Below are 25,378 nucleotides of genomic sequence, written 5' to 3' on the forward strand. Positions count from 1 at the left end.
TTCCAGGCTTCAGATACATTCTTATTTCCATTAACCAAAACATAGTCTCCGTACCTTAACTTGTTGAGAATCCATAGCGTACAGTTAAACTACACACAGGCTTCGTAACAACCCATTGGGCTCGCTTGGGTCATACTACGCTTGGTATGAGAAGGAGCGGGTACTGCCAGGCAAGCTTGCGCTCAGCCTGTTGTTTACATGGTCAAGAGTGGAATATCAGACGTATTCTGAATGACACGGGGCAGGCAGGCTTAAAAGGGAAAATGCACAGCTCTAATCCAGAATGATCTTTGATACTTGCACTCACGAATATTCGACCAAGAATCGAGGAGCTGAAGTGCATAAAACATCAGGCATCTCATTAACAGAACAGAAACACTTAAAAGATTAATTTTTGGTCCTACAGAATTTATCTGTTGTGGTAACAATAGTTATTAGAGAAGAAAAATTCGCTCTGGCGCCGGGGTTCGAACCTGGGTCCTTGGTTCTACATACCATGATTTGATCCTTGGTGCCGGAGCGAATTTTTCTCCTCTAATAACTGTTATTGACATAACAGATAAATTCTGTAGGACCAAAAATTAATCTTTACATAGATTCTTCGCCCAACAGTGCATGTTCTCTTTTATAGTTTAAAACTAGGTGATTTAATAATTGATAAATTGTTGAATTTCATTTAGTTTAGATATAATTGTGTATGATTTGAATTAACAACTTTGGGGCCACAAGCTTGAATGGAAAAGTATCTCTAGTGGTATGGAGAGAAAAAAAGATTGAATACCATAATGCCTGAACTCACATTACAGAATGAGTGCTGGTTCAAACCCTTATGGAGGAAGACATTTTTTGACGAAATTTCGGGTGATGGATGGGACCAGTGCCCACCCAGCATTGTAATGAATTTGGGGAGCTATGCTAGACAGCAAAATCCGGTTTCGAAAACTAGTTATAACTGCTGACTACACGTTATCTCCTTACTAGCTGGATGATCGTTCACCTCTGCTGAGATATATGAACGTGATTTCAGTAGTTGGCTGTGTGCGCTAGATTACTTATATTAATTGTTATCAGTTAGTTAAAATAGAAAGGTTTGTATTGTTTTCTGAAATTGATTGAGTAGTTCTAGAGTTCTTTCAGGCATTCTTTTTATGCTATTGGTACTAAGTTCTTCGTCTTGAAACTTTTTTTTAGATTTAAGAGACCTAGAACTGGAGGTGTGATTGTTTGGCGGCAGTTTTTTAATCTCCATAATGCAGTGTTTGTAATGATATCAACTACATCATGGATAGAAAATACTTCCAGATCTGTTGAGTCTTGATTAACAAAAAATAAATCAATTATTTATGGTGGGATGTCTTTCTCGGTTGTCCATGTATGCCATTGGCTCTAAGGCGATCTGGATCAAACATGACCAATAAAGATTCAATTTTAAGAATGTTAAAAATCCGTAGTATGGCTTTCTTTAGAAGGTAAGTAAAGCTTGAAAATTTGTGTTGCAGATTTATGATATTTAAAAGATCCCTGACTCTGAATGAAAGAACCCAGGTAAAATTTACTGGCCATTTCTGTTCCACGTCAAAATTAAATTCTGGAGGCAGCAAAATAGGCCTTAGGTACTCATGGACTTGTCCCATTCTGCACTTCTTATCCATTCGTTATATTGGAAAGAAAGGGAACATATATCATTCAGTAATTTATACTGGTGAAGAACAAGTCAATGAGGTGGAAAAATTCAAATACCTGGGAGAAACAGTAACAAATATAAATGATACTCCGGAGGAAATTAAACACAGAATAAATATGGGAAATGCCTGTTATTATTCGGTTGAGAAGCTTTTATCATCCAGTCTGCTGTCAAAAAATCTGAAAGTTAGAATTTATAAAACAGTTATATTACCGGTTGTTCTTTATGGTTGTGAAACTTGGACTCTCACTTTGAGAGAGGAGCATAGGTTAATGGTGTTTGAGAATAAGGTGCTTAGGAAAATATTTGGGGGTAAGAGGGATGAAGTTACAGGAGAATGGAGAAAGTTACACAACACAGAACTGCACGCATTGTATTCTTCACCTGACATAATTAGGAACATTAAATCCAGACGTTTGAGATGGGTAGGGCATGTAGCACGTATGGGCGAATCCAGAAATGCATATAGAGTGTTAGTTGGGAGGCCGGAGGGAAAAAGACCTTTGGGGAGGCCGAGACGTAGATGGGAAGATAATATTAAAATAGATTTGAGGGAGGTGGGATATGATGATAGAAACTGGATTAATCTTGCTCAGGATAGGGACCAATGGCGGGCTTATGTGAGGGCAGCAATGAACCTCCGAGTTCCTTAAAAGCCAGTAAGTAAGTAAGAAGAACAAATCAATTGAAAGGTTTCTAAGGTCCCATCCACCCATTATAAACAGAATTTGTATTTAAAATATGTTAAGTCTCTTCAGTAGTTGCGTTTTTGTCACAATGAACATTATTTACAGCATCAGGCCTGCAGCTTTTCATTGCAAAGGATGGTACAACTGCTTTGGGCAGCCACGAGGTAAAGAGTCAAATGTCAGCGGGAGTGTTCAAGCAGGTGGTCATGGATTCGGACAACAGGTAACCCCAAATGGAATACACAGAGTTAGTTTAGTCTAGACTTGTCTTTGTGTTGACCAAGTTTTGAAGACATGAGGTTTGATGTGCAGGATAGTGAGATTGAAATTTGGAAGTGAATGTGACATGGCAAGAAGAAAATTATGGATGATGCAGCAAGACAATAAGTATTGGCTGACTTTGTGCAAGACATTGTAACTAATTAGTGATGTGTCAAAAATGTGTTTGTCTTTGGTTTATTGTGATCTATATGTTGTGTGATTGGATATCTATGAATAGCTGTGTGTTAAAGGTATGTATTGCTCTGGCTTAAGTCATCCGATTTGATAAATGATCTGAAATAATAACAGTATTGTGAGCTGAATACTTGTAATTTTTTAAATAAAAAAAGAAATTCAATTTACAGTACTGTTTTACTTCAGAATAATTAATCCAATATAAAAGTCTGCTTTATTTTCTTCTCTGTATGCATGCAAATGATTTTGGATATAGAAAGGAATCAGTTTTGTAAACTTTTGTTACGTCCTTAGAATGTATGGTTTATTGACAATTGAGAGAGTATATTATATTAATTTAACATGTATTCTTGAGCCAGAGTACCTTCGAGGACAATATTTTCTTTAACATACAAAATATCATTCCTGTGACCTTCTGCAAGTGAAGGTTTTTGCCTATAGGTTTCTAAGCACAATAATTGAAAAATGATGGTAACTGAGCTTTGAAAGGTGATACATGGAAAAATGTTTTAGGATGCAGACCTGAATATGTGTAACATTTTGAAATAAGGTACAGAAGAAATCAATATCAAAATTGTTATAAGAGTGATAAGTATTTACTTCAGAGTTTAAGTGAATCAAAACCAGTATTGAAATGATAATAGAATAATCAAATGTTATTTGCCTTCATTCATGATTTGATTTAAGAAACAGAAGAGTTAGTTTGTTGCATTTCATGATGCCCATGGTTGCTTCATTACCCTTGTTTGCCCTCCGTAATATCAAGAAGTTCAAATTTATAATTACATTTTTCAAATATATGTTAATTTTAAAGTTCACTGTAATAAAATTGTGATATTAGATAGAAGACGTTTCAGCAAGGTTTTAGTATGTTATGTTATATTGAACACCTGAAGTTGTAATAATTATTTTGCTTATTGAGTGTCAAAAATTAATTGAAAATGTACATACGATGTTACTTACGGTTTTATTTGTTTATAAATGTTATAAACAACTATAAAATAAATTTGTTTATTGGCGTTGGAACATGAATATTCTGTAGGACACTTTTTATATGTTTTCTCTTTCCCTGTGAGTGAATATAATGTAAATATAATTCGTTTCCTTTTTATATAAAGATTAAATATAATTTATTTTTATTGTAACAATATGTATAATTTGCCACATCTGTAATGTCTCACATCTAAATGCCATGTTGAATATCTGAAGTTCAATATCTTATCAGAGATTCATAACAGTAAATTTCTAATTTACTAATTTACGCTCCCATGAATTCTCAATTTACAATATATGCAGAAATGCAGGAACACATTGGTATAACACAAAATTAATTTTTCTTTCTTTCTTTCTTTCTATTTATAATTAAAATCATTAAATCTAGGGTTCTGGTATTCATACGATTAAATATATTTTGAAGTATCATCACTATATCGAAACCATTATAGTTCAGTTTTCTAAGAGAGGATATGCTTATTATTTTTTGCATTTTGTCCCTGACAGGTGTGAGTTATTTGTGGGATTGAAAAGTTGAAAAATATAATGTCCATGTTTTTGTAATAATATTGATTCTGATCTATATGATGGCATAAAAACAACATGTTTAGTTTATGAACATACATTGTTGTGAGAGGATACCTATAATATTAAGAACTATAATTATTGCATATAGGAAAGTAAAGAGTATGTGGTAAATGATGGGTTATGTACCGATATAGTTTTTATTCAGTATTTCACATAACCTTTGATGAAATTTTTAAATTATTAGTAAGCGTAAAACATTAAATACAGGATAGTGACCTACTGCATCAGTTAGGATAACTAGACCTATTTATTATTTATTAGTCTATTTTTAGCTAAGAATTTTATTACATTTCCATGTTCTTAAGGCATCTAAGTTTGTATTTAAAGTTTTGGTATTATCATACTTCAGTGTACTAAGCAATACATCTTGATATAATTTTTTTCCATTAGTTTGAATGCTTCTCTGCGTAAATTAAATATGATTTCTTTGCGTATCATTTCCTTTTTATTATAATTGTCTGATTTAATAAAAATTAAATAGAGTGGTATTATTTCATACATGAACATTTGTACCTAAGATGGTAATGTAGCATTCCATTTCTGAGTGTGGTAGTCTGCAAAAAAGGAATATGTTAAAAGATCCTTAATTAATATTGCTTTATTTTAATTTATTTTCCTGTGACTTGCATTGATTCAATTTAAGGAATGTAAGCATAAATTTATTGTTCTTTCTCTTCCATGTCTAAATTCTACTCTCCTAATCATAGACCTTGTCCTATCATTGAAGGGAAGGAGGAAGGAGTGAACTCTGCCTTACAGGTGCTCCCATACAAAAAAAAAATGGAATTCAACTTTAGCAAGCTAGCAAATTTCCGGAAAAATCTTGGTGTACCTTGATGGAAAGCATTAAAAAACAATAATAGCGTCACAGTTCAGTAAAATTATTCTTTGTATACTGTATAGAAATGGGCAATGGATTTTTTTGCCTTAATTAAATGGCTTTGTGATATATGTATAGGACTCTGACACTTATTGGAAAAATGTAAAGTTAAATATTTGGGACCAAATTATGTTTATAGATGTTTTAACTTTTTTTAATATAATAATGTACATGGACTATTAAAATTTGTGCGTTTAACATTATGCTGCTGATCCTTAAATAACACTGAATCGATCAAAGATTTGCACTGAAAAGAAAACAGGGCAAAAGAAAATCCATCATGAGCCTACACATTAAAAATTCAGATTCCTTAGCTTTTTAAGTAAAGAGTATTGTTGAACAGCATTCTAATATAAACTGAGTAAGTAAAATAAAAATGAATATATAAACGTGTAACAAATAAAACAAATTAATAATGAAACAAGTAAAAAAATACAGATAAATAATTAATCAAAATTCTTTACTCAAAGCTAAACTTAATTAAACAATGAGATGAACAGAAATGTTAAATTAAATATTACCTCCGAATTTTGTAGTGTTCAGTTTTCGTATATTTAAATACTTAATTGCAATGACATTTACAGCAATATAATTTTGTAATACCAGTACTATTAATATGCTGTACTGGTACTAATTGTAAGTGAAGTGTAATTTACTAATATTCTTAAAGTAATTAAAATTTTTTTTTCCCCCATTACGGTGAACAGTACATAACTCGATCTCAATTTGAATGACTAGTTTTAAAAACTGAGATAAAAACATAGAAGATTCGTTAATTAGTTATCAGCTGTGAGAAACGGATTTCCATTCTTCTTGTTTTAGAATAGTTTTAAATCCTCAATAGGCCTATAGTGATTTGTTTTTACGTAAAAAAGTTTTCAGTGTAGAATAAATACATTTTATAAAACTGTGTTACTCTTTACTCAAGTTTTTATGCAATAACAATGAAACAGTACGTAAAGGTAGCACATAATAATTGTTACACATGATGAAATGCTTACTTTTTGTGTTCTGAAACATTATGCATTCCCTTTTCGAAATGTTGTTGTGTATATCTATTCAAGCTAGCCAGTTCTGATAATGAAGTACATACTGGGTACCCAGATGAAATATATCCAAAATAATATATATAGCTATAGAAAGGTATTTGTGCCATCAGAAAAAGAATTTCTCAAAGATTTATCCGTAGCCTGCTCAAACATATGCGCAAGTTGATGGCCTTGGCCAAGCTTGTAAACAATTTGAACACTGCAGGACAAGGTAATATGTGTGGTGTGGTGGGCCGAATTAAAGTCTGTTCAACGTAACTTTGGAACACAATTTGAACATGAATCTCTAACACAGTTCTGGGGCAACAAACTGAAGATTACAGCAGGAAGTCTGGTTTTTATTTTGGATACCTTCCATCCGGACACCCAAAATATCCTATGTATATGCTAAGACATTTCTTTTCTTAATTACTACTTCTAATGTGTTCAATGTGACTTTTCTATGAAAATAATGACTTTCACTTTACAATGTACACAAATGGGTCGGTTCTAGTTTTAGTGATAAATCGCTACCTCTTTTCTCCTTCCTTTGTTAAGGGAATGCATCAAAATCCATAAAGATAGTATAATTATGATTTTGTCTTTAGTTGTTCTTTGTCCAAATTCAGTAATTATATTGTTATATGAGAACAAGGGAACATTTTTTCAGGGGCGAATGCTAGTCACGAAAGTTAGGCTTACTCTTTTATTCATAAAGGAAGATCGGAGGATATAATAATTCATAATTAATAAAAATAATCAGACCCACATAAATAATTTATTTTATAATTATGAAATCATTATGAGTAATGGATCATATTCGCTTATCAGATGTAGAAGTTCGATATGATATAACAAATATGGCCAACAAAACAGTTTATTTAGTTTTTTTCGACCCTGCCAACCAATGCATATTGTTGTATTGAGCTGCACTGAACGAGCGCACATATTCGCTATAATGTCTGTCTTCTGTTGAACAGTCCTTTGGGAAAATGGATTTAATAATAAGGTTTCAGTAACACACAATTCCGAACTCATTGCAGTACTTCAAATTAATGTTTAAGAATTAATAATACATGCAGCAGCTAACACATGCATTCCGCTCAAACAATTACATTGCACTCGCAAATCACAGCACATTCCCACTGTCAATACCGGTCTGTGTAACGTTAAATAGTCGTTGGTGTAGCTCTCGGACCAGAGCTTCAAACAACACATTAACAGAAGCATGTGCGCCTAGGACGGACTAAGGAGGAAGGCACTTGTGCGCGCATCATATTCTCACTATTTCTACGTCTTTCCTGTAGCTCTGAGAAACGAGCAAGCGTTGCGATACTTGTGGTGTGCAACCTGCAGATGGTATTACGCCTATACAATATTCCAAAAATCAAAATAAATTTTAATGTACGTAATCCCATTTTGAGAAATACACATTCTACGAAAATATTGGGCTTGCGCAGCAAGCATAGCATGCCCTGAGAAATCGCCCCTGCATTTTTTTTATATATACAGAAATATTTTCCCGCATATAATATGAAGAAACGGAATTGATAGATTTTGAAGCTAGACAGTTTGCGAATTCTATAAGCATGACTCTCTCTAATGCTAAGGAGTTGCAACTTCGCTGACAAACTTCTTTATACGAAAATTATTATTAGTGAAGAGTCGTGTTGTGATGATATCAAAACAGAATAACCTTTGATTGATCAAATTGAGAGAGACATATTACTTATGTATATGCCATTGTAAAGAAATTAAATTGGATCTGCATGAGAGAAAAAAAGGAAAAAATATTTTGTTTAAGCTTCAAGTGACATTACAGCTGTTGAAATTGACAATTTATTTCCTGTTTGTATTTTGTAAGAAAACCTATATTCCAGACGCTAATCTCAACGAAAACATAGAAAACATATGACAGAAAATTTGAAGATAATAGAGAATTATTGTGTTTTTTGGTGAACTGATTTGTAAATAAATGAAGCTGGTTAATATTTAGTCATGTTTTAATTAAACTAGAAACCGTTATTTTAGACACAAAATAGTATTATATGATTTACAGTGTATAGCTGGAAGGAGTCACAGCATATATTTTTAAATACTTATGGAATCCATCCATTATTATTAGCCAATATTTCACCTGATACATATGTCTGAAATAGAAAACTAATTTTCAGTACTGGTAATTAATACATGTAAATTAAGTAGTTTGGACACACAGAATTATAATTTTAAAGAATTGTTTAGCTTGTTAGTGTGAAGTGAAAATTGTTAATCTGCAGGTTGTAAATATACAAATAACATTTATGTTATCTATCACATATACAGTGCATTGCTAAAAAACAATGATTATAAGAGCTACAAATATTCGTATTCACTGCAGGATTGCTGGTTGTGATATACAGACACAAACTATGGCATAATGTGATGGCTAAGTCAGAATGACAGCAACTGTGAAATGCATCATGTGCAGGGCATGTTGGTTAGTATAGTAGATGCCCACAATTAAGTTGGACGTGCATGTATAAATTGATACAGTTGAGCAGGTGCGTACGCAAGGGAGGGGAGGTTTACCGAGTTTGAACCCCCCTCCCCCCCCCGAACTTAAAAAAAAAAGACATATTTAGATTTGAGTATTTTTTTATGCATAATCGTTTCCCCTTCTATAATTTTTCACTGTCAGAGTAACAAAATCTACATCGACATAAGGCATAGTCCTCTTACCCCTCCAATATAATCCCTGTGTTTGGTGTTGTACTATGTTCCAATTATAACAATGCTATCTTTATTATAGAGAGGCCTACCGCCTAGTACAGAGATTGTAATAAAATGAAGTTGACACAATATGAAATTTAACTTGTGAAACATATTGAAGAGATTGTTTTGACAGTCCTTTAGTGTAGATGTTGTTAAATGCTGTACATTGTCGATTTTAAACTCATTCTAAGAGTGGTATTCACCCGTTTGATAGTTTGAGTTCTTACTTTGTTGTGAAATGTCCGTTTCATGTTTTGTGCATTTGACAAGTTCATATTTTTAATATAAACTTCACATTATCGTTCCGGGTTTTTTGATATGTCTAAGAGACTGCAAAGTTCAATTGTACAAATTTTTTTAGCAAAAAGTCGTGTAGTGATTCTTTTGATGTTAGTCATATTGGCAAATGTTTCTTCACAGTCGCAGCATGACGATGTTGTCGTGAACGGTTCTTCCAGTAACTAGTTTCACATCCCCCTGTGAAAACTCAGCTGATAATGATGATGACGATGATGATGATAATAATAATAATAATAATAATAATAATAATAATAATAATAAGCATCCTTGTCGTACTCCTCTCCCTGTTTCACTTTCTTTAGATATTTCTTCTCCTATTCTGACTTTGACTCGTTGTTTCATATATATATATATATATATGTTACTGAACAGCTTCCTGTTTTTCCAGTCCACACTTATTTTCTTCAGGATGTCCATCAGTTTGTTCCAATCCACTCTGTCAAACACCTTTTCTAGGTCCACAAATACTATTATACACTTCTTTATTCTTCTCTAAGTATCTTTCGCCGATTGTTCGTAGTAGTCCAATTGTATCCCTTGTACCTTTTCCTTTTCTGAAATCAAACTGCTCTTCTTCCAACTGTCCTTCCATCTTAGAATATAAACATCAATTCAATATTCGCAGAAGAATCTTCGCCGAGTGCGATATCAGGCTGATAGTTCTGAACTCCTTATATTTCTTGGCATTATTTTTCTTCAATATTGGCAGCAACACCATCTCCGTAAAATCTTCGGGCCATTCACCTTTCTCATATATTTTGGTGCATAATGATAGAATTTTCTTATCTTCACCCAAGCATTTCATCAACTCCTGTTGCTTTCCCATTCTTCATTTTCTTAAGTGCTAGTTCAACTTCTTCTTTTAAAATAATAACACAACATTTTAAATACCGATAATGTAAATTGTAAAGAATTTTAATAATGATCCTTTCCCCTTGATAAAGTTTTGCGTATGCCACTGCAATTGAGTACCACTCAAGAAACTGTATTATGTACAACATATAGGCTATATTGTAAGTGCCAACAAGCAGACTAGTGTTTTTTTTATCTTAATCATTTTATACAAAGGAAGGACATACATCTTTTACTTCAGTCCTCCATCACTAACCATAACAAGAATGACAACCACCAGTGATTTCCTCTCCTGACAGTGACAATTTTATAATTAATATAATTTTTAATTACAGTATCGGTATTTCCTTTCATCACTCAATTTGTATGTTGTGGTAGTTTTTTTTTCTGTTGCATTAAAACAATTCGAGGCAACAAAAATCTAAGAATATAACAATTTAGTAATATGTGCAATTGAATATAACGAAAATCAGCCTTAGCATGTTGTCTTCCAAAATTACCAGTTCACTGTTTCGAAGAGTTTATGCTAAAACCAAAATCAAAATTTGTCATTTCCTCGACAATGATGGTGACATGTTGAAATTACAATGCATATTATTGCTCAGTAGTATAATATGCACAAATTTTAGAATTCCTTTAAAGAGTCTGAAAGTTAACGAATATAGGTACCAATCATTAAATGTGAGGTTATGTAGATATATTTTTCTAGAACATTGCCAATGAAATATTTCTTGTGTTTGTGAAGTACCGTAGTACACTTAATTTTTACGACATGTAGAAATGAAAAATTAAGGTGTTTATAGAATGCTTTTAGTAATTTGGCATTAAATATAATCTGGAAATAAATTATCATTAGAGTAAGTACCATAATTTAATGAATTTAACATTTTGCTCAAGAACAATTTCATAAACTCAGTGTCTTAATTAGACACAGGAGCAGAATTCGTAATCTTTTGCTTGCATATTCGCAATGTAGTAAAGACCAGCAGATTGTTCATGCATGTACTGTATGTTTAGAGAACAAGTCTGCCATATCTAACTGTGCAAATAAAATTGTTCATTTCCCTGTTTCAGGATTTTAAGATGAAGAAGTGGAATGTAACTGAGGTACCGGTAATGCAGTTTAAGTTTATTTTAATTATAAGTATATACATCGAGACAATGAAAAAGAAAATTACGGTATAGCGTATTATTATTCTGAGAAAACTGTGAAAAAAAATTATTATTGAACAAGTGTGTTAACAAAGTGTGGTAAATATGTAGTGACAAAATAGTTCGATGTAATTGCCACAATAGGAATTTTGCCAGTATTTGATTATCAAAAGAGTTTAAGTAAGTCATAATATTTTTACTTGAAATCATCGTATCATTGGTAGTGTAGGGAAATACAATTGTTAAATTGTAATAGGTTTATTTTTGATCGGAAATTATATTCTTTACAATTCCATAATCTACATTATTTGGGAGAAATGTAAATGTTGAATATTATAGGTATACAAAATATTTTCATAGAATGTTACCTCGTGATATTCATAGGTCTCCTAAATATGTATTATTTGAGGTATAGAGTTCCAGTAGACAGAATCATTGTGTGTTCAGGATGTATGTTATCTTTCAAAGCTCAGTTGATGCCTTTGGTACCAAATAATATTGCTAGGACATTTGAAAAGTGACTGTATATGTATGATTGTACAAAGGTCTATTATGTGTATAATGTTTCAATTCTTGACATAATTGAACTACTTGAAGCAAGACTGTGCAAAATGGGAAGAACATGATGAATGTTAGATGTCATTTTATCTCTTTGTTTCATATAGGAACTTCATAGGTAGCAATGATATCGTTAACAAAAAAAGAACCAATAAATAACAATTTATTACAATGATTTGTCTATCCAGAACCTCTTGACAAAATAAGTATTGAACAGTTAGAAGGAAAGGAATCTAAAGCCTTCCTTTTAAAAACTTTCATTTATTTATAAGCATTAAAAACCGTCTATGCTCTTTGCTGTTCTAACACAATTGCTTCCAATTTACTCTATCCGATATTATTTATTTAATTTTTTTATTGAGTTACATTTCTATTATACTGTATATATTTTTAAATATTTGAAAGGCCCTTTTGGCTTCCATGCAGTCTATATCTATTTATAACTTCCTTGAGATTTATACGTTTCCTATTTCTTGGCTTCCTAAAATCATTCTTTTCCTTCCATTGGAGATGTAATATGTAATGAGTTATTATATAATACACTGATTTGCAATACCTTGCAGATGTACTGTTTGTTTTATCGTTAAAGCAACATGTATTGATTCTCAGTTGAAATTATCTCCTTAAAACCAAAATAAAATCTATAACCAGACAGATAAACTCAACTGTATGTATAAATCGATATGTGAAGGGGATTAAAAATGTAAGGGCGAGTAATAAATCTATTTGCTGAAACTTTTTACAAAGCAGACGAGATTTATGGAGTAACCGTTAAATTATTTTGACTTAAGTACGAAAGGCCGTAAGAAATTCATCTTAAATTACAAATGAAATATTTTACAGAACTCTTCTAATTTTTTCCTTCTCCCCATAACTCGTTATTTCATATTGTATCGCTTTTATCTTGTATTCCAGTAGAGCTTTAGAAAATTTACCAGTTTTTTCTTCTGGTTTGATGGCTGGACATTGAAAGGAGTGATTCTTTATTAGTATCGAACCAAGATAATTGCAGATAAAGGCAGCATGGTGAATATTTATGTTGATTTTGTGAAATGTGCTTGTAAAGAATCTAACTTCCTTTAATTAAAAAAAAGTCGAACACACAATGCAAAAGAATGACTTTTCACACGCTTATTACACAATAAACATTTTCATCATCCTTAATGGTTTAGAATTTTGGCCTGTCCTGCTTCATGATATGAAGAGATCCAAAAGAAATAGAGTATTCTTCTATATCTAATATGTGAAATTTTGTGTGCTGATTTACATCTTCGGAAAAGTTAAATAATCGCAAAGGAATATAGCTTAGAAGTATCGGATTTTCACGAAGCAGAATACATAAAGAATAATTGTTGAGGGAATCGCTTGCATGAGTGGTTGAATGCACAAATGAATATCAGGTGAATGATCGAGCCTAGTCAAATAATCTATTCTCCTTTTGACAATTGAGTCTTCTCTTAAAAATAACTGTCATGGCTATTTCTTTTTAAAGATTTGATATGCTCGTGGTTTGCAGATGTAAGTTTTCCTTATCACAAAGAAAATTGAAATTTTAATCCATGTATAAGTTTTCTTATAGTCCCGTCGCTCTAATTTCCGGCAGCCAATTGCGTTGCAGGTCGGCTACATTTAAACGTGTGCGTCTTGTGATTCGCTGATTCATTTCTTAAGGCTCGATAAATACTTAATATAATCGCCCGCCATTTTAGCTCTTTCATTGGTGTTTGCAGAAAGCACACGAAGACGTTATTTGCCGCTCAATTATTTGCTGAATTACATTGCGTTTGATTTATTATCATAGGAGCTACGACATGATAATGTTTAACGGTGTGGCAAATAGATTCCTCGTATGGTGGCTCGGCAGTGTAAGAACAAAAATGGCGAACGATACTACCTACCTAGACTTTATAGAGCCTTCACTTTCTAAGACGTAAGCAAAGAGGAGGAGTCACGCCGGAAATAACAGCGTCGGGACTATAATTTACATATTTTATGTCCATTATGAATACATTTATAAATTTAGCTTTCCTAACTGGCCCTGAGAACTCGTAGATTTCATGTAACTGAAGCCATACTTCATGAGAAGTCTTGCAACTTTTTACTTGGTTCAATTCTGTTGGGTGTATTGTTAATATGATATCAGACTTAGCTTTACAATCAGCAATATCCAATCCTACAGATGGGCGTATTTTACTTCCTACTACTACATATTCAAATTTATATGAACAATTTGATGATTCTATTTTCTTACATCGCCCTTGCTTTTTAATTTCCTCTATTTCAGTGAAAGTATTTAAATTAATTTAAGAGTGCTGTAATTTTGGTTAGAACTTATGTCCAGCAGTTTGGTGTAAAATAATTTATTTATTTTTATACTTGCCATTTAAAAATAAATATATTTTTAGTTTTTACCAAAGTAACATAACATTTAGAAAATGTAATTGCAGTGTCTTTAAGTATACAACTTTGTACAATGTAGTATTTAAATTAATTACATCTCTTCCCTCCATATAAACTATGCTGTTTATATAGTGATGTTACAATTTATTTTGAATTAGCTACTATTATTGTCGTGCATTTCTATGAATTTTGTACAGAAGTAATTGTTTATCACTTCACATCTCTGGAAGAACGATTAGAGGATATTTGGGTACTATTTGATGCCCGATATACTTCTATGATTTTTTTTTCTTAATTAAAAGTACTGGTACTTTGATCAAACTTGCTTTATGATGTAGGAAACGTTTTTATTATTACTTTGAGGACACATCCACTATCAAACCCTACATACAGTGCAATATATTGGCTTATTATGACCTCCCTCATGCCCTATAAAGACTTTCTATCGATGTCTACAGTCTTTGTTGAAATGTTAACCTATAGAAACAAGGAGCTTGATGGAGCAGAGGACAACTGATCAGTAATTTTGTCTGGAGCTCATTAAGTTAGGGGTAGGGATCTTTTCTTTTGTGTGCTATAATCTGTGGCACATCTAATTTTTAGTCTTATCAAAAATGTATTCTAGAAAGGGAACGTGGAGAAAAGGCTATTCAATACACTTAACTCTTGTCAGAATATTGAATATATTCATGAGTTCATGACTATATACAGTATGTGAAGTGATACTCAATTCCTATGAAGTTGTGACTGTATTTTGATTCATAGCTATGTAATTGAATCATGTAAACCAAATAAGAAATCAGCTCATTTTCTCCATTTTCTTTTCTTTCATTTCCATTTGATATAAAACAATATTTGATGTAACTACGTATCAGAGTAAAGAGTACAGAAAGAACTGAATTACAGATTTACTTTCAAAGTCATGTATTTTATATCTTAGTAAGTTACTGTTTGCACCCTATCCACTTCCTTAAAAAATTGAATGCAGTGAATGGTAAATAGTTTGTAAAGAAACCGGATTCAAAACCAACGAAATGTAACTGTATCCATATATCAGAGTTGATTAATGAGTTATCAATGCAACATATAATATAGCATACATATATAATATTCATGTCTGGTTTTTTGTCATTATCATGTCATGTTTAGGCCATCTAGTGCGTCTGATTTAATGTGATGGTTTATACTTTTGTTTTCCAACTAAAACAAACTGGATAAGGTATTACACCCACTAAAAACAATCCAAATTGAAATGGTATACCAATAATTATAATTTCAAAAACTTTCTTATGTATTTATACAGACAAAACCAAACAATACTTTACGGCATTTTAGTGCATCGCTGATATTGCAGTTACCAGGATCTGGAAAGTGCATTGTCTGCATTCATTTGAGTCATCCCGCAGAAGGATCATGGCAACATAAATTAAAGTGGATCATTGGCCGTGTATCGTTTGTCCTTCACATATGAAGTTGTTGGCAAGAAGCTTTTGAAGCCAGTTGCTGTCTTGTGGTTTATAGTGTGAAGGGGGTTAGGATTAGAATCATGGTTACGTACACCCTTGAGCAGAGAGTGTTTGTTGTCGAAATTTACCTGTTAAAGAAGAAGTTTTACTATGGACGTTTACGAAAATTTCGTATACATTATTCTGATGCCTCAAGACCATCGATTTTTATTGTGGGGAGATTTAAAAAAAGTGTATAGAAGAAATCCCTTGAGGACCTCGAGAACGAAATTCGGAGATTGATAAATGAAATTATGCAAGAAGAGTTGCAACGAGTGTCACAAAACTTCCTTCAGAGATGCCAGGAGTACCTGGACCAAAACGGACATCACTTTCAGCAATTCCTATGATATTCAGGTAAGATTTATCTTCAACTTGCTTATTTGTGTCTTATGTTGCCGAGAAAATTTAATTTATTTGAAATTCTTTAATTTGTCTTCAGCTTGCTTATTTGTTTTTTTTTTTTTTTTTTTTTTCTTTTTTAAATGTCATGTTGAAAATTCAGATAAGTTCAAATTGTAATATAAAATAGTTTGTACAATTTCAGTCTATCACTTACTGTGGGACTAAAGCCGGATGGTCTATGGTGAGTCCTTGGCATGAACCCCTTTGATTTTAATTACCCCCCTTTGATTTGATTACCTGGTTGAGTTTTTCCGAGGTTTTCCCAACCAAAAGGCAAATGCCGGGTAATATTTTGGCAAATCCTCGGACCTCACCTCATCTCACTACATCTCGCCAAAATATTGTAAAAAATTGCACAAAATTGTAAAAATTGTAGAAAATTACTAAATTGTAAAGCTATAAAAATTTGTAAAAATTGTCATTGTAATATTGTAAAATTTTGACTTGTTCCACATCTTAAAGCTTCATTGCTCATGTAAGATCAATGGAATAAAATAAATGAATGAAAATGAAATGAAAACCTATTTCTGCTTTCACACTTAGATAAGTGATAGACTGAAATTGTACAAAACTATTTTATATTGTTTATTTGTGTCTTATGTTGTTGAGAAAATTTAATTTAATTTATTTTCAATTCTTTAATTTATCTTCAACTTGCTTATTTGTGTTTTATGTTGCCAAGAAAGAAAATTTAATTTAATTTATTTTCAATTCTTTAATTTATCTCCAACTTGCTTATTTGTGTTTTATGTTGCCAAGAAAGAAAATTTAATTTAATTTATTTTCAATTCTTTAATTTATCTTCAACTTGCTCATTTGTGTCTTATGTTGCCGAGAAAATTTAATTTATCTTCAGTTCTTTAATATTCATTTATCTTTTAATTTATCTCCAACTTGCTTATTTGTATCTTATGTTGCTGAGAAAATTTAATTACTATGTTGAAAAGTGATGAAGTGTTTGTAGTCTTATTGTACATAGTCAATTAATAAAACAATTATTAAGGTTACTTTTTGACTCTCCCACGTATTATATTAAGAACAGCAAGAGATGGTTACAGTCAGTACAGATATCTGTGTAAAAATATAGATCTCCATATACAAAACTTAGGCATCCATACACCAAATGGCTCCATATAGGCTAAATTTTCTTTTCCCCATACGATTCATTAAAAAAATTCTAGGTTCCCATAATCCGTATGGCCCACATACACAACAGATCTTGAAAGAAGGAAGAGATTTGCTCCACATAACAGATTAACCATTCTCATGTTAAATACGGCAACATGTAAAAGAGAACAGCTGTTAAGCATTTTTTTCTTTCACATTCTTCTAACATTCGTTTAGTATCAGATTTAATAATTTCTGACTAAATAATTCATTCAACTGACATACAGTGCATTAAAATTAATTCCCTACAGAGATTAGAGAAATTTACTAAACATAATTTTAGACATGCTGAAAATCTTCAATGACAGATTTAGGCATTTTATATTTCTTATAACTAGTTGCCATGGTGATCTCACGGCTAGAGCGCTGGACTTCTAATCCTGTGGACCCGGGTTTGATCCCCGGTATACCCCCAATTTATAACTTGTGTTGAGCAAGCCCATGGTCCAGGTAATATGGGTTTTCTGCAGGAAGCTCCAGTTTCCCTGTGGTATCCCAACAAATCTCCATAATCATCTCTTTGCGGACCGCTGACAGGCAGAGATACAATCCAAGATCTGTAAATAAAGGAGCCACACTTACACGTACAAATTATCGAAAACTATCAATTAAGTTAGTGGGGTCAGGTGTCTTTGAACGCCAGTGACTGACGTTCAAAGATATCTGACCTATGATTCTATGATCATGTAAGAGAACTTTTCAACCCACGAGATAAGTCAGAACAAAAGGTATAAAAAATAGACGAACTTTGAAAGAATTCCGCTAGTTCTCAATAGGTGGCACCATTGTTGGGACGTTGGAAACGTGTTAGGGAAAATTATTAAGTAGATTAAGCATAAATAATTCTCGCCATAGGCACTCTCGTTACCCTTGCCTCCCTCTGACCCCCAATCTTACTTTACTAGGTATCATACATCGTAACTCTTGCCACATCGAGGTCTCATAATTGATAATATTAGTGGTTTCCAGCTAAACCCAGTGTGTACTGACGTTCAAAGTTATCTGATCCTACTTATTAATAGTATTCGATAATCTCTTGGTGTAAGTGTGGCTTCTTTAGTTTTTACTTCTGTGAATAGATGGCGAAGAAAGTAGTCAGTTTTGCCAATCGTAGGCTACATGAATATACCCGCAATATAGAATTTAATTTTTCATATCACTCTACTGATTGTGGAACAGCACTGGGTTTAGCTGGAAACCGCTGATAGTGTCAATTAAGAGAATAATTTATGCTTAATCTACATAATTATTTTCCGTGACACTTTTTTAATTGCTCCAATAATAGTGTCACATATTGTAAATATCGGAAATCTTTCAAAGTTTGTAATTTTTTTTTTTTTTAATATACCTGAGAGGATAAAAAGAAGTTCTGGCTAGAGATGGGAGAAAAAATCACTAGCAGCGATTTTTCACCGGTGATTAAAAAATCACTTTCACTCCAGTGAGTGAACTGTTCGTTAAACAGTGAAACAGTGATCAAGCAGTGATTTACTAATTGCACCAAAAACAACTGTAACGAATCACTATTTCCTCAGTGATTTCAACCCTTGATCTAGGTTTCAACATACAGCTCAATGTCTTACATTGCAGTCCTCTGCCACCTGAGCAATTTTTGAACTGCTTGACATTACATGGATTTTTGTTCTTTGTAAGCTTGTATGATTTGTGATGAAAGAAAATACTGTACTGCAATTTCAGTGCTGAGTTGAACAACTTAGTGATGTGGCATAACTCTCTTTAGTAGATTTTTAAGAACTAGGTTACTTTCAACATAAAAATAGTTGTCGACCTGGTTGGCGAGTTGGTATAGCGCTGGCCTTCTATGCCCAAGGTTGCGGGTTCGATCCCGGGTCAGGTCGATGGCATTTAAGTGTGCTTAAATGCGACAGGCTTATGTCAGTAAATTTACTGGCATGTAAAAGAACTCCTGCGGGACAAAATTCTGGCACATCTGGCGACGCTGATATAACCTCTGCAGTTGCGAGCGTTGTTAAATAAAACATAACATAAAAATAGTTCTATAGTTAGCTATATATTCTAATGCACTGTTATAGCCCTTCGGCCCCCTACTTGTTTCAAATATAACACTCTAGAGGTCCATGACGTAATTCTAGAGAAATGACCATTTCTCTATTAATTCGTCCTGGACCTCTCTCATGTTTTCTTGGTAATTAGCGGGGCTTTAAAAATGTTATGGTGGCTTACCAGTGAGGCAAAAATTTCACTAGTCAGCTTGGAGAAATTACAGAAGCACAATTAAAAAATCGGATTTTTTTTTTAATTCAAGAAAAAATTAATCAGCCCTAGTAACAAGAAATTGGTCACCGGCGTAGCTCAGGCAGTAGCGCGTTTGCTTGCTGGTCCGGAGTTGCGCTCGGGTGTGAGTTTGATTCTTGCTTGGACTGATTCCCAGATTTTTCAACCGTAAGGCGAATGTCAGGTAACTTATGGCAGATCCTCGAATTCATCTCGCCAAATACCATCTCATCACCAATACCATCGATACTAAATAACCAAGTAATTGATACGGCGTCGTTAAATAACCAAAAGATGGTGGGCTACAACACAACAGTGTATTAGAATATACTAACAAGCATACAACGATTTATATTTTGAAAGTATTTGTACCTGCAAACTGAAGTCACTTGTTTGTCATTATACATAGACCTATATCACGGAAGCCAGTTAAGCTAAAGAACATTTTGCCTTCGTAGATTCCTGGAGAATTACCACTAATATTTACCGTATATTGTAGTAGTTTAACCATACTATAACTGTGGAATGTGTGAATAAAAAGAAGGAAGAGGCTAGAATTATGCAGGCCTACAAATAACACTTTGTTCAACCACACTTATCAGTTTATCACCTTTATTATACATGCAGCCAAATGAAAATTACATAATGCCGGTATTTAAGTTAAATATTCTTATTTTTAAAATCCGCAAATAATCTCAACTATGTGTCCGATTTCATCATAATATATTTCTTCTGCGTTAGTTCTGTTTTTTCTCTGCACTGTCAGCGCACCCATAATATCATAGGCCTATTCCTTTCATTATTTTAACACTAATGCATCTACGATCATAATCACATTCACCAATAATTCAAAACAGTTGATTGCTCGCATTTAGTAGTGAAAAATCACTTCCAATCGCCCCCACTCACTAGATCACTGCTCTACTAGTGATCAGCTGATCCGGTCTCGTCGTCATCACTGGCAACTGGAAATCACCTCTAATCACTGGATCACTGGTTAAAATCACCGTGATCGAAAATGAGCTGTCACTGCTTCACCGGTGAGTGAAAAATCACGTTTTACCCCATCTCTAGTTCTGACCCTAGATCATAGGTTCTGACTTATCCCGTGCTTGAAAAGTTCCCTTAAACGATCATACAATCGTAAGTCAGACATCTTTGAACGTCAGTGTACACTAATGGCTTGTATAGTAGAGTTTAGTTTAATGTTTTGTGAAGTAAAATGTAATTTCATGTTTTACTTGATGTTAATAAATGTACAGACGATCATGAGATAAATCAATATAATATAAACGTTGTACGAAGTACGATCAAGTAAGCAGCGAATTAATGATGTCCGACATTGTCAAATGCTATAGTATGGTAGTTGTATGTTAGTGTAAACCGCGTTAAAGTGTGTGGGCTTGTGTAAAATAATTATGGCTTTGTATATACACATCTTGGTCATAAGTAGATAATTGTAACATATTTTAAGTTCTTTTATTGCTAAGCTTTAACAGTGGCATTTACTGTTCGAAATCATTTGGTTGAAGGTTAAAAATTAATTAAATTATCAGGTTTTACAATGTCCTAGGACATATTTCTGTACTAATTTCCAAGACTCTGTAGCCTTTCTTCAAGTAATACAGTTTTAAAATTATACCTACAGTTTTTCCTGTCTGAATATATTTATTGTACTTATGCTGTCACTCTTATTTGGTTGGGAAGCTTCTATCTGAATTACAATATTTAGTAACTTAAAAATTGTTGGCTAAACTGGCGCTAAGGTAGTTTCCTTCGTACTCTGATTATATACCTTGCATCTACGAATCTGTGACAGGTTAGATTCGGTTAGTTTAGGCTTTCATTATGCCTTGCATATACGATTAACTGCATCTTCACAAAAATCCCTTATAAATTCAACGATTTTCACTTACGAAATCACCGGAACTACCTCACTGCTAACTTCATCAATTGTTTATTTGCTTTGAGATAAGTTTTTCTTGTTGGTTGCATTGTATTGATGCTAAACAGTTAACATACTTAAGGATGTAGGCCTACCGCGTGGAGAGAATTTGCTTATTTATTCTACTGTATATTACACTAAATATAATAATTAATAAACATATAGGCCTAGCCTAGAGTCGAACAGGCCCTACAATTGTAGTGAATGTTCGGTTCAAGCATTATTAATAAGTAGGCCTATTTATAATGTTGCATTTGATTCAATCACATGACTCAGAAACTAGCGAATAGTTCAATAAGCTATTGAGAATAATTGAAGGAAGCAACTTCGAAGGATGTGAAATTCTGTTGTTGCAGGTAGTATGGATATTTTAAAAGTGGAGACTGATGTCGAGGCTGAGCATGTTCAATTTCCTTTCTGTTCACTGAAGGCCGAACCTGAGGTAAGTTTTAATACTTAGTCCAGAATAAGGTTGAATGCGAAATGTGACGAGTACAAAATTTGAAGGTTTGAGGTAAAAGTTCAGGAACAGAAATTCAAGAAAAATATATATATATTTTTTTTACTAATGGCGGGTTCTTGACTGTTCGTCATTCATCCCTATACCACGAGGGTAAAATCCAAGAATCAGTCATATTGGGACTCTTTGCTGGCCAGTTCAAAGTTGAAATGCTGACCACACACAAAGCAGCATGGGGACATGCATTGTAGTGCATAAGAGCATAGTTCTCGTCCATGAAAAGTGAAAAAGGGACTACATGATCAGTGAGTGTCTCTTGAATGTACTGGTGTGTCGTTATTCTCTATGAATATGAGCTTGGTACGGGCCTCTGAAGCTAAGTTTCCTGATACAGCATAGAGCCTCATCCAAAAGGCATCCTCCCGGAGAGGGTGCAAGGCGCAGAGTGGTCTCCAGGCCTTCGCCACTCTTTTCCTCGAGCTTGAAGAGAGCAGTGATGGTAATAATAATAATAATAATAATAATAGTGGTGGAGATGTATGAATTAAGTCATGTGACGAGCAATACAGAGTTAAAAGATCTACTTTTAGGATTGGCTGTCTAAAAAAAAAATAGTTTGTATCGTTGTTTGAATTCAATTCAGCATGCCAGTGATGTTAGAAAAATTTTGAAATTAGTTTTGATTTTTTTATTTAAAACCTGCTTCTAAACTGCCTACACAATCACCTTGTTACTTCATATAGAGTAGACATGAAACAAAGAATTAGGGAAGCCTGAGGGTCTCTCAGCTGTGCTGAAGTGCAATCACGGATTTCAGGAGGTGATCAGAACAGTGTTTAGCACAGGGTGGCGTACAATTTGAAAACTTACAATGAAGAGTGTACGTACATAAACAACATACAGTATTTCTCAGAAGATACCATTTTTGTTGCTTTGTGTGTAAACAATAAAAGTTAGAAAAAAAAAGTGTCAGTAAAAGTTGTTTCTTTTTAAAAGTAGTTTCCAATGGTACCTTCAATGACCCATGTTCTCATTTGAAATGTCGAAGTTGACTACAGGAACCCCTACTTCCGGTTTGTTACGGGAAATGGTACTACCACCAATTGATTCTTTACATAGGTTTTGGTTATCAAAATTTTTTTATGAACAACCAGTAACATATAGTTTTCGAGAAAAAAGGGTGATACGGGTGGTCCGAAACACCTGTCAATATACTACTATCATTGGCACGACTCCCCTGCGGTGGTTGAGTGGTCAGACCTCTGATCTGTCACGCAGGTGGCCCGGTTTTGAGTCACGGTCAGGTCTGGGATTTTTCGTTGAAAATCCATAATGACACTTACGGCGGACAAGGTCGCAATTGGGGTTTTTCTCGGGGTTCTCCCGTTTTTCCCACATTAGGCATTTACATGTTTCTGTAATGTTTGTACATTGTCGATGTGACATACACCAATGTCTTTAAATGTCCCTATAGCCAGAAATTCAAAGGATTTAGGTCAGGTGATCGGGGAGGCCATGCTACTGGACCTCCTCGACCAATTCATCGCCCATTAAACCTCTGGGTTAGGTATTGTCGCAAGAGGTGTAGAAAATGGGTTGGTCCCCCATCGTGTATAAATCACATGCATTGGATTTGTGTAAAGGGAATGTTCTCCAATAGTGCGGGTAATTCGTTGCGCAAAATTTCGTGATAAACAGCACCTGTTAATTTGTTCGGTAAAGTATACGGCCCTATGAGTCTGCTACCCACAATTCCTGCCCACACATTGATACTAAAGTGAGCCTGATGCCTCACATGTTGAACTGCTCGAGGATTTTCATCTGCCCACACGTGAGTATTGTAGTAATTTATTATGCCATTTCTTGTGAATCCCTCCTCATCTGTAAATAAAATGCAGGCTGTGAACTGCAGATCTTCTGCGCTCTGTCTTAGAAGTCATTATATTAAAATCAAGATTTTATTCAGTCAATCACTTATCAGTTATCAATGACAGAAAATTCTGTTACATTGAAAAATACAATTGGTAAAAGTTATCAGGAATATTTTCGACCTGCATAGAGGTCATCTGCAGGTGATATTTTTTAACATACAATATTTAAAAACTAGGTGAGTTTTAAATATATTTGAACACTTATAACCATGTATGCTTGACATAAATTGGTGAGTAACATACATTAAATGACGTATAGATTAAATCTTCCATAGATCATTTTGCGATACGAACATTAAAGAACATGCAATGTGTTTGAAACATAAATTCAATTGAATTCATTAAAAAAATTGTTCAATGTTTTATGATTAAAACTGTTCAGTATGATGTTGGAAGACTATGGAATATTCTCGACCTGTGTAGCGAAATCTTCAGTTGTAATTTAACAAACATTAATTAAAGCTAGATGAATGTTTAAAATGCATTTAACACTATAATAACCTTGTGTGCTTGACATAAAATATTGAAGTGACATACATAATGTTAATTGACGTATAGGTTAAGTCTTCATTGACCATAATTGTGATACAATGTTAATCACATATTATGTAGTCAATCGTTTAAGATTGTTCAGAAAATGTTGACTAAAACAGCTCAGTATGATGTTAAACTATGAAGAAATGTGGAGAATTCTCGTCTGAGTCGCCGTGTTGAGGCGACTCAGACCGAGAATTCTCCACATTTCTTCATAGTTTAACATCATACTGAGCTGTTTTAGTCAACATTTTCTGAACAATCTTAAACGATTGACTACATATTTTAAACACATCATATGTGATTAACATTGTATCACAATCATCATCATCATCACGTGTTAGACTCTAGTGGATCCGTTATGGTCTCATGTTAGCATTTTCGTGGTCTTCCCAAATTTCTCCTTCATCTTGGTACATAGGCAAGAATTTGTCTAGACCAGGGATGTCAAAGCGTGCTGCATGCTCACAAGAACCCACACAACATTTCCTTAAGAGCGATGATTGTACTTTATCTTGCTGAAAAATGAACCTTGTTGGATTTGCATTGCTTGTAGTATGAGCATGTAATACAGGTGTTTCCACATCCCTGGTCCAGACTGTCTAGTGCAATCCATCCTTTCGACATGTTTCTTTCACTGGAGTCTATATTCCAACTAAGTGTAAATGAGAGGGTATTACTGAGAAAATGACTCACCATTATATATCAAGTTCTGAAAGTGTTTTCCTTCCTTTTGGACATATTTGTGTCCATTTCACCACTACTGCTACCACCACTACTACTACTACTGCTACTGCTACCATGACTACCATCACTACTACTATTACCACTATGACTACTG

General features: G+C 33.5%; 2 protein-coding genes and 1 long non-coding RNA gene across 20 annotated transcripts in view; 2 read left to right on the forward strand and 1 right to left on the reverse strand.

The window, feature by feature from the left end:
- LOC138708920 (early estrogen-induced gene 1 protein) overlaps positions 1 to 15,257 on the forward strand; it is a 333,706-nt gene extending 318,449 nt beyond the window's left edge. For all 5 annotated transcript variants that reach the window (XM_069839263.1, XM_069839265.1, XM_069839266.1 and 2 more), the window contains 2 exons: positions 2,479 to 2,596; positions 11,299 to 15,257. In XM_069839263.1, the coding sequence (XP_069695364.1) occupies positions 2,479 to 2,596; positions 11,299 to 11,311 (131 nt within the window). In that variant the 3' untranslated portion in view covers positions 11,312 to 15,257. The remainder of the gene's footprint in view (positions 1 to 2,478; positions 2,597 to 11,298) is intronic.
- On the reverse strand, positions 12,302 to 18,848 carry LOC138708923 (uncharacterized). The gene is made up of 2 exons (XR_011334790.1): positions 18,760 to 18,848; positions 12,302 to 17,968 (listed from the first exon to the last, which is right to left on the reverse strand). It is a non-coding gene; the product is annotated as an uncharacterized lncRNA (long non-coding RNA).
- LOC138708921 (zinc finger protein 501-like) overlaps positions 15,447 to 25,378 on the forward strand; it is a 94,353-nt gene continuing 84,421 nt past the window's right edge. For 2 of the 14 annotated variants that reach the window (XM_069839280.1, XM_069839276.1), the window contains exons 1-2: positions 20,057 to 20,981; positions 21,969 to 22,054. Coding sequence is in view for 7 of the 14 variants with exons in the window: in XM_069839268.1 (XP_069695369.1) it covers positions 20,997 to 21,039; positions 21,969 to 22,054 (129 nt within the window). In the remaining 7 variants the exon portion in view is untranslated. The other 12 variants (XM_069839274.1, XM_069839279.1, XM_069839278.1 and 9 more) reach the window with 12 other exon arrangements.

Source organism: Periplaneta americana, chromosome 11 (assembly GCF_040183065.1).
Source record: "Periplaneta americana isolate PAMFEO1 chromosome 11, P.americana_PAMFEO1_priV1, whole genome shotgun sequence".
Classification (NCBI taxonomy): Eukaryota; Metazoa; Arthropoda; class Insecta; order Blattodea; family Blattidae; genus Periplaneta; species Periplaneta americana.